The sequence below is a fragment of the Triturus cristatus genome, chromosome 6, assembly GCF_964204655.1.
Source record: "Triturus cristatus chromosome 6, aTriCri1.1, whole genome shotgun sequence".
NCBI classification, from domain to species: Eukaryota; Metazoa; Chordata; class Amphibia; order Caudata; family Salamandridae; genus Triturus; species Triturus cristatus.
This window is the reverse complement of record NC_140589.1, coordinates 1,058,876,990-1,058,893,261: the sequence shown is the minus strand read 5'-3', so window position 1 is coordinate 1,058,893,261 and position 16,272 is coordinate 1,058,876,990. Positions and strand designations below refer to the sequence as shown.

Sequence of the window (16,272 nt, the reverse complement as noted above, 5' to 3'; positions counted from 1 at the left end):
TAGAAATTTGGCAGAGAGGTAGTCCCTAGGTCAAGGAAGTGCCTTTTGTAGGTTTGGTGTAAATCTGTTCAGTAGATTCTGAGAAAATAGCCTTTAAATCAATATATATATCTGAGCCCGCTTACGGTACGCTTACCGTACGCTTACCGTACGCGTACGGTGGCGTGCGCGAGCGCGATTCTGATTGGCTCTTAGATCTTAGTAAACATTCGAATCGGTCGAAACCAGGAAGCGGCGTCCGCCATTTTGTCTCTCGCACTGAGTGTTATTTATCAAACATGATGCCCAAAAACATGTTACGAGGCTGATTTGACAACTCCCTCCCACACAGTCATGTTGAGGGAGTCCCCAAACATCCCCCAAGAGCAAAAACGGTTATATTTTTTTTTCGGCAATTTCGCCGAGTACGCTTACCGTACGCTTACCGTAAGCGTACGGTAATGAAATAGAAATAAAAAAAACACTATCCACATTTACCCCACCCCCTGTGCTTTTGGTGGCCGCAGGGCACCAAACGTACAGGGCTTATCGATTCCGAAAACACTATCAACACTTACCCCACCCCCTGTGCTTTTGGTGGCCGAAGGCCACCAAATGTACAGAGCTTATTACTGTATAAAAAAAACATGAAATTATAAAATCGAAATAAAAAAAACACTATCCACATTGACCCCTCCCCCTGTGCTTTTGGTGGCCGAAGGCCACCAAATGTACAGGGCTTATTAAAGTTGATAAAAACCGTGCACGGAACGAACTGCGTTAAGTGGGCGCGCACGCCTCGAATGGCGTAAAGTAACTTAGAATTTAAAAAACCGTACAAATTCACTGAAAAAACCATAGGGTTCACACACGTTATAGTTAGGAATTAGCATTTAAAAAACCTTGCAAATTCACTGAAAAAACCATAGGTTTGACACATGTTATAGTTAGCGGAAATTTTACTGATAAAAAACCAATGAAATTGCCCCGTTATAGTTAGTGCTGGCAACTATAACTCACGCGACCGCAATCTTCTGCTGATGACATATGTGTCTTTATAAAAAAAAATATTTGTAATATATGTATAGCTAAAAATGTATGGAAGAAGACATGGGCAAATAAGTGTCTAAATACAGTATTAGCATCAGCAGAGGATTGCGGTCGCGTGAGTTATAGTTGCCAGCACTAACTATAACGGGGCAATTTCATTGGTTTTTTATCAGTAAAATTTCCGCTAACTATAACATGTGTGAAACCTATGGTTTTTTCAGTGAATATATATATATATATATATATACACTCCACTGGTTCCCAGTTACCGGGTAATTGCAGCGCTCCTCGTGGGTGCGAATCCCTGCGGTTGAACCACACCGCTTTAAATCCACCAAAAATCCCTCCAGCCGGAAAGAAAACGGGATGCACTCTTTACAACCTTTTGTCCGCTTTATTTTCTTTATAAATTCACTGCATGGGGTACAGGCAATAGCTGATCTACGCGTTTCGGTATTCCTGATACCTTGCTCACGATCAACTGTTTGTTTGATCCCGCCCTCTTTAAGTTCAATTGAAATTACATCATTTCCTGGCGGTTTTCAAACACCCCTTTGCATTCTGGAGAATGTAGTTTTGAAACCCATTGTTTCTTAATGTTATGTCTGTCCTTCTTATTTATTTACACTCTAATGTTTTGTTTTTGGTAAGAAAAGTCCAGTCGACATTATTCTTCATGAACGCTTATCTTTTCTCTTTACCTCCTCTGGTGGAGTTTAATCTTATAAGTGATGAGTCCTTTTGGATCATTAGTTACCATTTTTTCGATTTGTTCTTCGATGTTTTCATCCCTTGACTGCATTTTCTTACATTTTACAGTTTTCATGTTCATTTCTTCTTTTTTTATAGATGTATGTAGAGCTCTTCTGACTGATTAAGGCCGTGCGGATATAATGTTCGTAATTTTAAGATGTACAGTGACTCCTTCTGTCGCAATTGCCTTTCTCGATCTCCCCCACGTTCTTTCCTTGGAATGGTCTCAATTCCATAGTATTTCAATTTTTTCCAGTCTCCTTGATGGGCTTCTTCCATATGTTTTGCCACCGCATTGGATTTATCCTTATGTATTGTGGCTCTTATGTGTTCCAATATTCTTTTTTTCAATTCAAAGATGGTGCTCCCCACATACTTCAGTGGGCAGGGACATTCAGGAATACCGAAACGCGTAGATCAGCTATTGCCTGTACCCCATGCAGTGAATTTATAAAGAAAATAAAGCGGACAAAAGGTTGTAAAGAGTGCATCCCATTTTCTTTCCGGCTGGAGGGATTTTTGGTGGATTTAAAGCGGTGTGGTTCAACCGCAGGGATTCGCACCCACGAGGAGCGCTGCAATTACCCGGTAACTGGGAACCAGTGGAGTGTATTTATGACACCGGGAGCAGTGACCGCTGAAAGAAGAAGCAGCAAGTGAAAAGGACACACCGCTCGGGAAGAAAGAACCGAGGTAAGAGTGTGTTGAAGAGAAAAGTGGCCACATTGTTTCACATCGGTGATATTTCAGCTTAGTGTTGGAACAGTAACTGTGCTAAAAATCCGCATCACAGGTTTCAACAGGAAAACACGCGGCCAAGTGAGCGCTTTAAAGTTACAGTAAAGTCCGATTTACAACCGCGCGAAGCCATTATTGTAAGCAATTGGGAAAAACAGACGGGCAGGCAGAAATGGAGAAACGAGAAGCCAAAAGGAATGAGATGTTGGGCTCGATGTTTGAAAAGGGCAATGCAGACAAAGACCCGGGAACATCGGGCATGACAGGAAAAACGGACATTAAAAGTAAAATACGTGTATGGGAGAAATTAAGCCGCAAAGAGATAAATAAATCCTGGGAGCTAATCACTTTGAAAAAGTATTTGGAAGTACAACGAATCCCTAGAGGGCTGAGAATAATGTTGATGCCAAATCATCAAGACGCATCAAATGAATTATTGCAGGAATGGGGGGATTTCGTTTTGAAATCATCGTTAGGCCTAATTGAAATATTGGTAAAGCACATAGAAATTGGCCTTATCAAAATAAAGGAACAACTGTGTGAAAACAGAGAAGGAATTATCTTCACTAAAGATGACCACTGAAATGGTAAAGTTCAAGGAAGAGTTGGAAGTGCAAATCGATCAACATGAGGACTCAGTAAGAGAACGAAAACATTCCAAATTCATCAGGGATGCAAATGATTACGCTGAGGGGCGTATCTTTACTTTTTCTCGAAAGTTTGATGCAATGAAGGAACAAGCAACCTGGAACATCGCAACAAGCTTCTCAAGTAGTGCCTCCTCCCTAATCTCTAATGAGCCCAGTGATGGGGAACAACAATCTGAAGCAAATAGGAACAAGTTATCTTTTTTAGGGGACATGCGCCTAATATTGCAACAGAGGCAATGGGAACAAAATCGACCCACATTCCAGCAACAAAGGGGAAGAGGAAGAGGACGGAAATGGTCACAAAGAAACCCAAAAGAAGGGGCAACAGAAGCAAGTGTTACCGTGGAAACAATGGGAACAGAAACGAGGAGCATGCGCAGGAAGAACAAGTAAAGAACGAATTACAAGTAGTGAACCTATCCAAAAGATCCATTTCAGATACAGAGACTCTGCTACTAAAAAGGGGGATAAATTTTTGCCCCACAAGTAAAATGGACTTAGCACAAGTAAGAATCGATTTGTACCTATACATTCGTAAGATCAAACTGGCCAAATTTTTGGGAGAGAAAAAACATTATGGGAAAATTAAAACATCGGAAGAAAAAACAACTAGTGTACAAGTAAAGGATACTGAAGGCTTCTTGACACTATTAAATTTGGATGTAATGGAGGGAGAGGAAATCCCATTAAGTATGGCAGTTACACAAGGAGGAGCAGGTCTAAGCGGGATGAAATCGAAGTCCAAATTTTATCCTCAATTAACACCAGGAAACAAAATAGATCTGTTTCAAGAAGCGGTTATCCAAGACCTATACAAAATAAAGAGATCAGCATTTACCGACAATTTAACCAAGATGGAACGGGAAGCCCTACGGAACTTGACAATGGATGATCAGATTGAAATCAAAATGGCAGATAAGGGGGGAAACATAGTAATAATGGACAAAACAGCATATGTAGCGGAAGCACACCGCCAGCTAAGAAACACAAATTACTATGAAAAATTGAAAAAGAATCCCACCCTAGAAATAAAAGAAAAAGTTGATAACAGGCTTCAAGAATGGGCGGGACGGGAACTAATAAATGAAGATGAATGTAAATATCTAACAGTATCCCATCCAATCACAGCCACAATTATTTCTTGCCAAAACTCCACAAGGATCACAAAAAACCACCGGGTAGACCTATCCTGTCAGCGAAAGGTTCATTGTTAGAACCAATGGCCAATTATATTGACTTCTTCTTAAACCCCTACGTAACCCAACTCAGCTCCTATATACAGGACACAACAGACCTGTTAAGACTACTGCAAAACACTCCCTGGCAGGACACATACCAACTAGTCACTATGGATGTTATATCCTTATATACAAACATTGAAAATGACATGGGCCTTGAGGCATGTGACTACTTTTTGAAGGAACGTAACATCGAATACAGTGAACACAACAAAATGCTCCTTGATATGTTATCAATATGCTTGAACAAAAATATCTTTGTTTTCGGAGATGAGGTGTATCGCCAGAGCAATGGGACTGCAATGGGATTTTCTTTTAGTCCCAGTTATGCCTGTTTAGCGATGGGATATTGGGAGAAAGAGGTTGCATGGTGTGAAAGTAATGACAGAATGGTGAATAAGGTCGTCAGTTGGAAACGGTTCATTGATGACCTATTCATCATCTGGGATGGCACGGAAATGGAATTCAAGGAATACTTCGAGTTACTAAATAACAGCAAAACAAATATAAAGTTTACATATGAGATCAGTAATGAAAGAGTGGTATTCCTTGATACGGAAATATACATCAAAAATGGCCACATACAAACAACTTTACACAGAAAAAGTACAGCAACCAATGCCACCTTGGAAGCAACAAGCTTCCATCAAAAAACCCTAATCTCAAGTATCCCTTATGGGGAGTTCTTGAGAATTCGGAGAATATGCAGTGAAGAAGATGAATGGCGAATACACGGTCAAAATACAATGGAAAGATTCAAAAAAAGAAAATATAATACCAACATAGTAAAAAAATGTTGGGAAACAGCAAACAGCAAAACGAGAGAGGATTGCCTATCCAGAAAATCAAAGAAAACAGAACCTGAGACCATCCGGTTAATAATGGATTATTCATTGGAAAGTAAACAAATAGTGAGCATCTTGAGATAAAACTGGAAGATACTACAGTTGGATCCTACTGTGAAGGAAATAGTGGGAAAGCATCCGACGGTAACATACAGAGAGCGAAGAATTTGAAGGACCATCTAATCCATAGCCATTTCAAAGGAAAAGAAAAGGAATCCACATGGCTGAAGACAAAAGGTTTCATAAAATGTCACATGTGTAAAGCCTGCCAAATTGCCCAACAGACAAAAAATATAAAGATGGCAAACAATAGGATCTGGGAGATTCGCCAATTAATAACGTGCAAAACGCAATATGTGATTTATGTGTTGGAATGTCCCTGCCCACTGAAGTATGTGGGGAGCACCATCTTTGAATTGAAAAAAAGAATATTGAAACACATAAGAGCCACAATACATAAGGATAAATCCAATGCGGTGGCAAAACATATGGAACAAGCCCATCAAGGAGACTGGAAAAAATTGAAATACTATGGAATTGAGACCATTCCAAGGAAAGAACGTGGGGGAGATCGAGAAAGGCAATTGCGACAGAAGGAGTCACGGTACATCTTAAAATTACGAACATTATATCCGCACGGCCTTAATCAGTCAGAAGAGCTCTACATACATCTATAAAAAAAGAAGAAATGAACATGAAAACTGTAAAATGTAAGAAAATGCAGTCAAGGGATGAAAACATCGAAGAACAAATCGAAAAAATGGTAACTAATGATCCAAAAGGACTCATCACTTATAAGATTAAACTCCACCAGAGGAGGTAAAGAGAAAAGATAAGCGTTCATGAAGAATAATGTCGACTGGACTTTTCTTACCAAAAACAAAACATTAGAGTGTAAATAAATAAGAAGGACAGACATAACATTAAGAAACAATGGGTTTCAAAACTACATTCTCCAGAATGCAAAGGAGTGTTTGAAAACCGCCAGGAAATGATGTAATTTCAATTGAACTTAAAGAGGACGGGATCAAACAAACAGTTGATCGTGAGCAAGGTATCAGGAATACCGAAACGCGTAGATCAGCTATTGCCTGTACCCCATGCAGTGAATTTATAAAGAAAATAAAGCGGACAAAAGGTTGTAAAGAGTGCATCCCGTTTTCTTTCCGGCTGGAGGGATTTTTGGTGGATATATATATATATATATATATATATATATATATATATATATATATATGGAATTCCAATCCTGGCAGACGAACAGCAGACAGGCACAGACTCCGTGAAATACTGGCAAAAAGATGTAGTTTAATCCAACAACAGCAAGACGCGTTTCGACGGCGAACCGCCTTGTTCACTTGTCTGTTACACATTCTAGTGACACTTAAATATGTTAATGTGCAGTTGTCAGAGCAACCACCACTCTGACATCATAGACATAGAAAAGCATGACAAAACATACGGCATGACATGACAAAAAAACGAACAAAATCCTGATAAACGTGTTTAAATTAGATACATGTAGAAAAATAAAAAGGGCACAAGATACATATATTGTTAAGCATATATATATCAAAACGGCAAATTACCATGCTCAACTAAAAAGAAACAAAGTATCTCGTGTTTCTCTCTGTCCTGAAAACACATGTAGACATAGAAGACGTAAAAGAAGCCCACAAGGGAAAATACAGACTTAGAGTATATGAAGTACACACGGTGAGTGCATGATAAGGCTATCTAGAAAACTACCCTAATAAGATTACTTGAATCAAACTCTTGTCGTAACGGAAGATGCTCTCTGTTTATAGTGTCACACCCGGGTGTCTGTCAGTATGTAGAAAGTTCAAGTGAACACTCGCAACTGTGACAGACTCAGCCTGGGTGGGAATGAGATACGGAGAAACAGTGTCAGCATATTCAAAGCAGAGAGGGTCTATAGTAGTCCTAAAACGACGACAGGTGGGTAGAAAAATAAAAAAGGTACCGCCCAAGTGGGCTAAAAGGTAGAGAAACTAAAAATGTAAAGAAGTGTAATTAATACAAGAAAGTGTGTGGAAGCGTTCCCTGGGGCACAGATAAATGCAGTGGAATAGGACAATAGAGAAACAAGAAAAAGAATTTGTATACATGTAAAAAGTGGGTTTATGGATTATGCACAAGAAAGCAACCAAATTGTAAAAATCCTCAGAAAAAATTGGAAGATTCTGCAATTGGATAGCACGGCTAAAGACATAGTGGGGAGCCATCCCACAGTGACTTACAGAAGAGCAAAAAACCTGAAGGACCATTTGATTCACAGTCATTTCAGAGTCAAAAAAAAGGAAGACACATGGCTGAAAACAAAAGGGTTTGTAAAATGCCATTCATGCAAAATGTGCCAAATAGCCAAACCCATCAAAGAAGTGAAATTGGCCAACAATAAAGTCTGGGAAATTCGTCAATTAATCACCTGCAAGACGCAATATACAGTATATGTGATGGAATACCCCTGCCCACTAAGGTACGTGGGAAGTACCATTTGTGAATTAAAGAAAAGAATAATGGAGCACGTGAGGGCAACTATCCACAAAGACCGAACCAATGCGGTATCAAAACATATGGAGCAGTTTCACCAAGGAGATTGGAAGAAGTTAAGATTTTTTGGAATAGAGACAATTCCAAAAAGAGAACGCGGTGGAGATCGGGAGAAGTTGTTGCGCCAGAAGGAATCGCGTTACATATTAAACCTGAGAACTCTCAGTCCTCATGGCCTGAATCAATCAGAGGAGTTATATATTCATTTATAAAACATCAATAATTAAAATACAAATAATGTGGGATACAACAAAATGAATCACGGACCAAGAAAAAAATCGACAATGCAACAAGAGAGAACAACATTTGAGGAACATGAAAGGAAATAAAAATAGTAAAAAAGAAGAAGTAACTTTATTGACAAACATAAAAATAACATTCTAAATAATAATCAAAGAAAAGTATTTCCAAAACATTGCATAATGGATGCCGTAATTAATGAAATGAAATCATAAAGAGCAATTGTATCCCGGAAAACCATTTAATCAAATAACTTCAAGTTTAATGTACAGTCAAGCAGGAGTGAAATGTGGAAATGAACTCATTCTGTTCAAAGAAACCGCTGGCAACTACATTGACCACAAGGCAAAGGGCCAGTACGAACACAGGAAATGACATCATAGCAACCTGATTGCTTTTTAACGAGACTTAGTCAGTGGGCGAGTTGATCGTGAGCAAGGTGTCAGGAGGCATCGAAACTCGTAGATCAAGTTCTGCTAACTATGCCCTAATGAAAATAAATAAATAAATTGCGTTAATTGTCACTTTGAGAGTGCGGCCCGTTTTTCTTCCTGGCTAGGAAGATTGTGTGCAGAATATATTATATATATATATATATATATATATATATATATTTATATATATATATTACCTACTGGCGGTCGCCAGTAGGTAGTTATAGTTAGGACCCTGTTTCCATAGGAAAACCGCAACATTCTATTTTGAATAACTTTGGCGCCGGTCGACGAATCCTCGCGAAATTTTCAAAATAGGTGGGGCGCTATGCTACGCTCCTACCCTGAAAGTCTCGGGGGGATTCGTCAAGCGGGGGCTGAGATAAAAGGGGGGTCCCAAAACGCGTTTTTCCCATGCATTTTTCCATAGGACCTTTAGACACAGCTACAGCCCGAACGGCTGAACAGAGTTCCTTGAAATTTGGCAGAGAGGTAGTCTACAGGTCAAGGAAGTGCCTTTTGTAGGTTTGGTGTAAATCTGTTCAGTAGATTCTGAGAAAATAGCCTTTAAATCAATATATATATATCTGAGCCAGCTTACGGTGCGCTTACGGTGCGCTTACCGTACGCGTACGGTGACGTGCGCGAGCGCGATTCTGATTGGCTGTTCGATCTAAGTAAGCATTCGAAACGGTCGAAACCAGGAAGCGGCGGCCGCCATTTTCTCTCTCGCACTCTGAGGGGGGCAGCAAAAACAAAGACAAAAAACATCTAAAGGGGCAGTATATTCAGTTCTTAACCACCCAGCATCGATATAGGTGTCCCCAAACAACCCCCAAGGACAAAATTTTTTTTTATTTTTTTTCGAAAAATCGCCACCGTGCGTGCACGGCACTAACTGCGTAAAGTGGGTGCGCGGTGCGCGAAGCGCACCGCGTGCTCACTGTGCGCGCACTGTGCGCGAAGCGCACCGTGCGCGCACGGAACGAACTGCGTTAGCTGGGCGCACACGCCACGAATGGCGTAAAGTAACTTAGCATTTAAAAAACCGTACAAATTCACTGAAAAAACCATAGGTTTCACACACGTTATAGTTAGGAATTAGCATTTAAAAAACCTTGCAAATTCACTGAAAAAACCATAGGTTTCACACAAGTTATAGTTAGCTGTACATTTCACTCGTAAAAAACCAATGAAATTCCCCCGTTATAGTTAGTGCAGGCAACTATAACTCACGCGACCGCAATCCTCTGCTGATGACATATGTGTCTTTATGAAAAAAAAATATTTGTAATATATGTATAGCTAAAATTTAATGGAAGAAGACATGGGCAAATAAGTGTCTAAATACAGTATTAGCATCAGCAGAGGATTGCGGTCGCGTGAGTTATAGTTGCCTGCACTAACTATAACGGGGGAATTTCATTGTTTTTTTACGAGTGAAATGTACAGCTAACTATAACTTGTGTGAAACCTATGGTTTTTTCAGTGAATATATATATATATATATATATATAATCTACTGGCAGTCGCCAGTAGATAGTTATAGTTAGGACCGTGTTTCCATAGGAAATCTCAAAATTCTATTTTGAATAACTTTGGCGCCGGTTGACGAATCCTCGCGAAATTTTCAAAACTAATGGGGCGCTCCGTTCAGCTCCTACCCTGAAAGTCTCGGGGTGATTCGTCAAGCGGGGGGCGAGAAAAAAGGGGGGTCCCAAAACGCGTTTTCCCCATGCATTTTTCCATAGGACCTTTAGTCGCAGCTACAGCCCGAACGGCTGAACAGAATTACTTGAAATTTGGCAGAGTGGTAGCCATAAGGTCAAGGAAGTGCCTTTTGCAGGTCTGGTGTAAATCTGTTCAGTATTTCCGGAGAAAATAGCATTTAAAAGCATATATATATCTATACGCGCGCAGGGTGCGCGCACCGTGCGAGCACCCTAACGTGCGCGAGCGTAATTCTGATTGGTGGTTACATGTTAGTCAACGTTCGAATCGGTCGAAATCAGGAAGTGTCGGCCGCCATTTTGTTTGTTTTCAGTGCGAGAGTGAAAAAGGAAGGTGGCGAACGTGAAAAGGGGGCAGGGTAGAGAGTTCCTGACCCCCTAGCCTTTGTCAGGGGGTCCCCGAAGGACCCCGAAGGCAATAAAAAATTTTTATTTTTTTTTTAAATCGCAGGGTGAAAACCAAAAAAAAATAATAATAATTTTTAATACGTAGTTTATTGTAAAATAAATATATAAACAAAATAATAATACATAAATAAATTAGCATTTAAAAAACCGTACAAATTCACTGAAAAAACCATAGGTTTCACACACGTTATAGTTAGGAATTAGCATTTAAAAAACCTTGCAAATTCACTTAAAAAACCATAGGTTTCACACGTTATAGTTAGGTGGATATTTCACTCATAAAAAACCAATGAAATTCCCCCGTTATAGTTAGTTCAGATAACTATAACTCGCGCGACCGCCACTCTATCACAAGGATGATGTCATCAGTGATGTCATGAGCGATGCCACTGACCATGTCATGAGTGATGTAACATGTGACGTCATGTGCAGTGGATTGCGGGCGCGCGAGTTATAGTTATCTGAACTAACTATAACGGGGGAATTTCATTGGTTTTTTATGAGTGAAATATCTACCTAACTATAACATGTGTGAAACCTATGGTTTTTTAAATGAATTTGCAAGGTTTTTTAAATGCTAATTCCTAACTATAACGTGTGTGAAACCTATGGTTTTTTCAGTGAATATATATATATACGCACACACACACAGATGCATACATGTATATGTATGTTTGTATCTCTCTCTATACATATATAAAATCACCTTGCCACCCAAAAACCCATACCCACCCTAAACTCTAAAAATACCCTTACCACCCAAAAACCCATACCCACCCTAAATTTACCCTTACCACCCAAAACCCATACCCACCCTAAACACTAAAAATGCCCTTACCACCCGAAATCCTATACCCTACCCAAAATCTTAAAATGCCCTCACCACCCAAAAACCCATACCCACCCTAACCCCTAAAACCTATCTATAACTTGGTAATTGCCTGTACTTACCTATAAAACGTTTATCACGCATATGCCTTTAGAAAATTAAAATAAATAATACTTACTTTTAAAACCTTTACCACCCATACACCTTTATCATTCATGTCTTGAGAACAAAATTTGTTGTAAAGACATGCGTGGTACAGGCATACTAATGGTGAAGGAAACACAAGGAGATGATGGACGGCGCGCTGAAACTTTTCAGACACTCATCCCCAGTCACAAATCTGGGTTAAATCCATCATCATTCTTTAGCTCACTTCACCACCCCAGTTCAGACGCAGCTATATGCAAATCAGACATGATCCTGTACCTCATGGGATCAGTCTAGCCTGAACTGCCCAATCCAGGTCTTCCCTGGACCAGAAACAAGCATCCTGGGACCGGTTTCGGGGTAACCCCCCTCATCAGCCAGTCAAGCTTGAATTCAGTGGCAAAGTGAACAAGGGACCTACGTCTGGGCATACCCTGCCAAATTAGAGCGAACAAAGCTAACATAGGGAGATGATGGACGGAGCTCTGAAACCTTTCAGACACTGACCCCAGTCACAGATCTGGGTTGAATCCATCATCGTTCTTTAGCTCACTTCACCAACCCAGTTCAGACCCAGCTATATGCATATCAGTCATGACCCTGTGCCTCATGGGAACAGTCCAGCCCTAACTGCCAAACCAGGTCTTCCCTGGACCAGAAACAAGCATACTGGGACCGGTTTCAGGGTAACACCCCTCATCAGCCAGGCTAGCTTGAATCCAGTGGCAAAGTGAGGAAGGGACCCACGTCTGGGCATACCCTACCAACTTTGGTCGAACAAAGCAAACACAAGGAGATGATGGACGGAGAGCTGAAACTTTTCAGACAGTAATGTTCCAAACTGTTTGATGCTTACAAGATACAGAAAGTGAAAAGTATACAAATATGGCAGAAGAAGTTTCACATGGTTTGTGCAGGACTGCCAGATAGGAAGACATGTTCATAGGATATACGGTAAAGAGACAAAAAAAAAGTTATAGATGGAAATGCTTAGACCAAATATTTACAGCCTCTTGATAATCTCTGAGAATTCCTCTGGGTAGCAGTGCATTCCTAACTGATGTGAGCAAAGTCTGATATGGATATGGTTGGTCCCCTTACACAGTGGCACTGCGTAGCTAAAATGATGGAATTGAATGCTACCCAAAGTAATTGCTTGTGTTTAAAGGTTGACTTTCTCATTTACATCTACCCCTTTTTACTGTATCTTGTATTGTGCTTACAAACCCACAACTTTTATCTTGTCCCTCTAAATTAATAAGACATAATGCAAAAAATGAACAGCTAGTGTATTAAAGAATGACTAATTTGAGATACTGCCAGCATAAAAAGTGTTAAGAGCAAATTACTATTATTCACTTTTGTTGTAGTGGAGTGCTATGTATTTGTTTTGATGTTTATTTTTTGGGCACGTTTAACTAATCAAATCAAATGCGTTTCTCTATGCCAGACTATAAAAACATACGAATGCCAACTATTTTTGTTTCAGAAATGCAAAAACATTTTAGAAAAGGTCTAACTTACTTTCAAAAATGGTTCCAATTTCGGTGTTCACAAATGGCAACTCTGCTAACCAACTTATGTCAGCAGAACCAGGTGCCCCCAACTTCTTTTTCTTCTTTTTTTGTCTGCATCTCTTTCTTTTCTTTCGTTTTTCATCCATTGAATTTTTTAGATCTTCAGATGAATCTAAAAAATAGATATTGTACATTGAACAACAGATCTATGAATGAATAACAGACGTTTTGTGAAGTGTTCTTGACCATGAAAGGTATCCAGGTGCTCTGAATACAATGGCTTTTAGTCAGGAACAGATTAGGAGTTTGTTGAATATTTCACCATAATGTTACGCTTTCATGTATCAGTAGCACTACCAAATGAGACCTAGTTTTCTAAAAAAAATACAGCTCTTCAAGACAACACCCACATTCCACTATGCCACCTCCCGGTGTAAATTTAAGACCTATACAGACAATTGATGTTACTGCGATGGATGGAACAGTAGGAGGAAGAGAAGCTCACGAGGATCCTTCCAAAGAGAAGACACTATGACTAATGTTTAGACAACTCCATACAGATCTCTTGCACGTCTTAGAGGAGGGATCACTATCTTCAAGGGTAACAGGGACAAGAACTTAAGTTACACTATAGAATAAGATATGCAACTGCTTATTTGATCCCAGGACAAAAATCCATTGTCTCTGTTTCATGCATGCTTCATGCTATTGCGGCGAATGACATGGCCCGGTAGGAGGAATACTGAAAGAGGAGTTGTTATTGGCAGATTAACTCTAATAACACATGATACATAAATAATCATACACCTCACTCCAAGTTGCAACACTATAAAAGAGTTATTTTGATTTGATCATACGCCGAGGTGGTTATGTAGCCAGTGGTAAAAAATCTCGCCTTGCCATAGGTGTAAAAATCATAAGGTACGAATACCAGACCTGGGCGTAGTGGGGCTACGTGGTGCAGCGCGTAGTGTGGCAAAATCTACGTACCCTCGCGTGCTCCGCGTAGCCCCACTACGCGCCACCCGCCTCCCGCCCGCCCTAATTTAAAAATAATTTAAAGAAGGTTAAAAGTACATATAAACCTCCTTACCTTCAGCGCGGCGTCCCGGGGCTCCCTCTTCTTTCTGACGGTAACTTCTTCACACAAATGCGCATGCGCGGAGGCCCGCACATGCGCATTTCTCGCGAGAGATGCGCATGCGCAGGCGTCCGCGCATGCGCATTTGCATGAAGAAGTTACTGTCAGCAAGAAGAGGGAGCCACGGGACGCCGCGCTGAAAGTAAGGAGGTTTATTTACCTTTACCCTTCTTTAAATTAGGGCGGGCGGAAGGCGGGTAGCGGGCAGCTCTGCTTCGCTACGGTGTGTGCGTAACGCTGCCTGCTACGCCTACTTCGTATACGGTGAAGAAGGCAGCGCGATGTGCACTCCGTGGGCGAAGCGGAGCACGAAGCCCAGGGTTAACAAATACCTCAAGTTAGCAATCTGCAGTGAACTTCTACCATTTTGGACACAAATTTGTCCGTTCTTCCGGAAGATGAACAAATACGATTTTGGCAAGTCTGCTGGGATAATTATGTTAGGAACAGATTTAGCATCATTATCACTAAGAATGTTCTGGCATGCGACTGAATAAGGAGCGCTGTACCACAGTTTGACAGATGGTACTCAGATTTTCTCTTGAGCTCCTTATCTTAATGGAAATGACAGCTAATTGTAAGCTTCTGTTGATGCTATACTCCCATTTTAGTATTTTAATCTACATTGGTGTTATTTTTTATACTTTGTTATTAGGTTCTCTGCTATGGTTTGTTTTTTTGTTAGATGATAAATGCAATATAGTTGAAGAGAAACGCAAATGTGAGATTCATGAATAAGACACTATTACGTCTTACATGTATATCTTTCACATAGCCTACTGATCCTAGTTTTGGCACAGGATGACATTGGTGTGACACCTACCTGCATAGGTAGCAGCATTTTATTTTGAGGTAAAGCGTCTAAAGAGGTGGGCCTTGTGAATCAGTCTTCTATAGGACAACGTTGAAAGCTCAAAACGATAACTCAAACAATGTTCCTCCTCTGATTGTAGGTTGCTACATCATACAAAGAGGTTGTGTATCAAAATATCAAGGCTGCGAATACCGACCTACTAGAATATCAACTATAAATGTATTGTCAAGGTAAGTATTCACAGTTATGGCTAGATGTATAATTCTTAACTCTAAATCTATATACCTTGACAAAATATTGCCGCTGATATTCTGGAGTCAGTTTTTTTGTGGGGTAAATTTAGAAACTCGCCATTATGGCGGTACACCTAGGATAAGAATACAAATCAGCATATAATAAGCCGGATTTCAAAGATGCCTAAAATGTGAATATAAGGAAATGTAATGTTTTGATCTTGCCTCATAAAGTAAGCCAACATAATAGCTACATGGTTCACAAAAGTAGTAAGGAAATATTTACCATATAGTTTGTCATGTTTGTGGTCTGCTCAATGGCCATGCATTTAAACTGTACAATTTCCAGTGTTAGGTGGTGGTAACCAGGTGGGGCTGAAGGATTTCAAGTGAAAATGAATTACTTTTAAAGCCTGCCCTAGCTGTAATCGCAAATTATTGCAGATCTGTCGTAATGTATTGTTTAAAACGGTATTTGGTGCCTAACTACCATTTCTGTTTTTATCTAAATGAATGCATCAATGACAGCCACTCAGATTGGGTGTGGCACAAAGATCTCTATTTCATAACATTTCAAAATTTCCAAAAACCCTTCCATTAATTTTTCTTCCGTTTCTTTTTAAGTCGAGTGGTGCAGGGAAAAAGGTAGTTGGATAGCCCCAGTACTGGTGCCTGTAAATGGGGTCGGTGGGGGGGAGAAAGAGAGAGAGACTGTGAAGAAGACAGAAGGCATGTCAGTCACCGATGGGGTGAGGGCCCTACGCTGTCTGCCTCAGACAATTCTCCATCTCATGCAGCTGGCAGACCTTTTTAGCAAATTACTCCATCATTTACAATACTATTGGACTAGATGTTTATAAAATAAAAGCAGGGGTCGCAACAGAACCTTGCTCAGAAGAAGGGAGGGGTGACCTTGAAACTGGCCCAAGGAATACACTCTCCCTAATGTATT

General features: G+C 40.2%; 1 protein-coding gene across 4 annotated transcripts in view; it reads right to left on the bottom strand.

The window, feature by feature from the left end:
* AKAP7 (A-kinase anchoring protein 7) overlaps positions 1 to 16,272 on the bottom strand; it is a 1,351,667-nt gene that overhangs the window by 1,308,709 nt on the left and 26,686 nt on the right. For all 4 annotated transcript variants that reach the window (XM_085611892.1, XM_085611893.1, XM_085611895.1 and 1 more), the window contains exon 2: positions 13,140 to 13,304. In XM_085611892.1, coding sequence (XP_085468018.1) covers positions 13,140 to 13,304 — 165 coding nt within the window. The remainder of the gene's footprint in view (positions 1 to 13,139; positions 13,305 to 16,272) is intronic.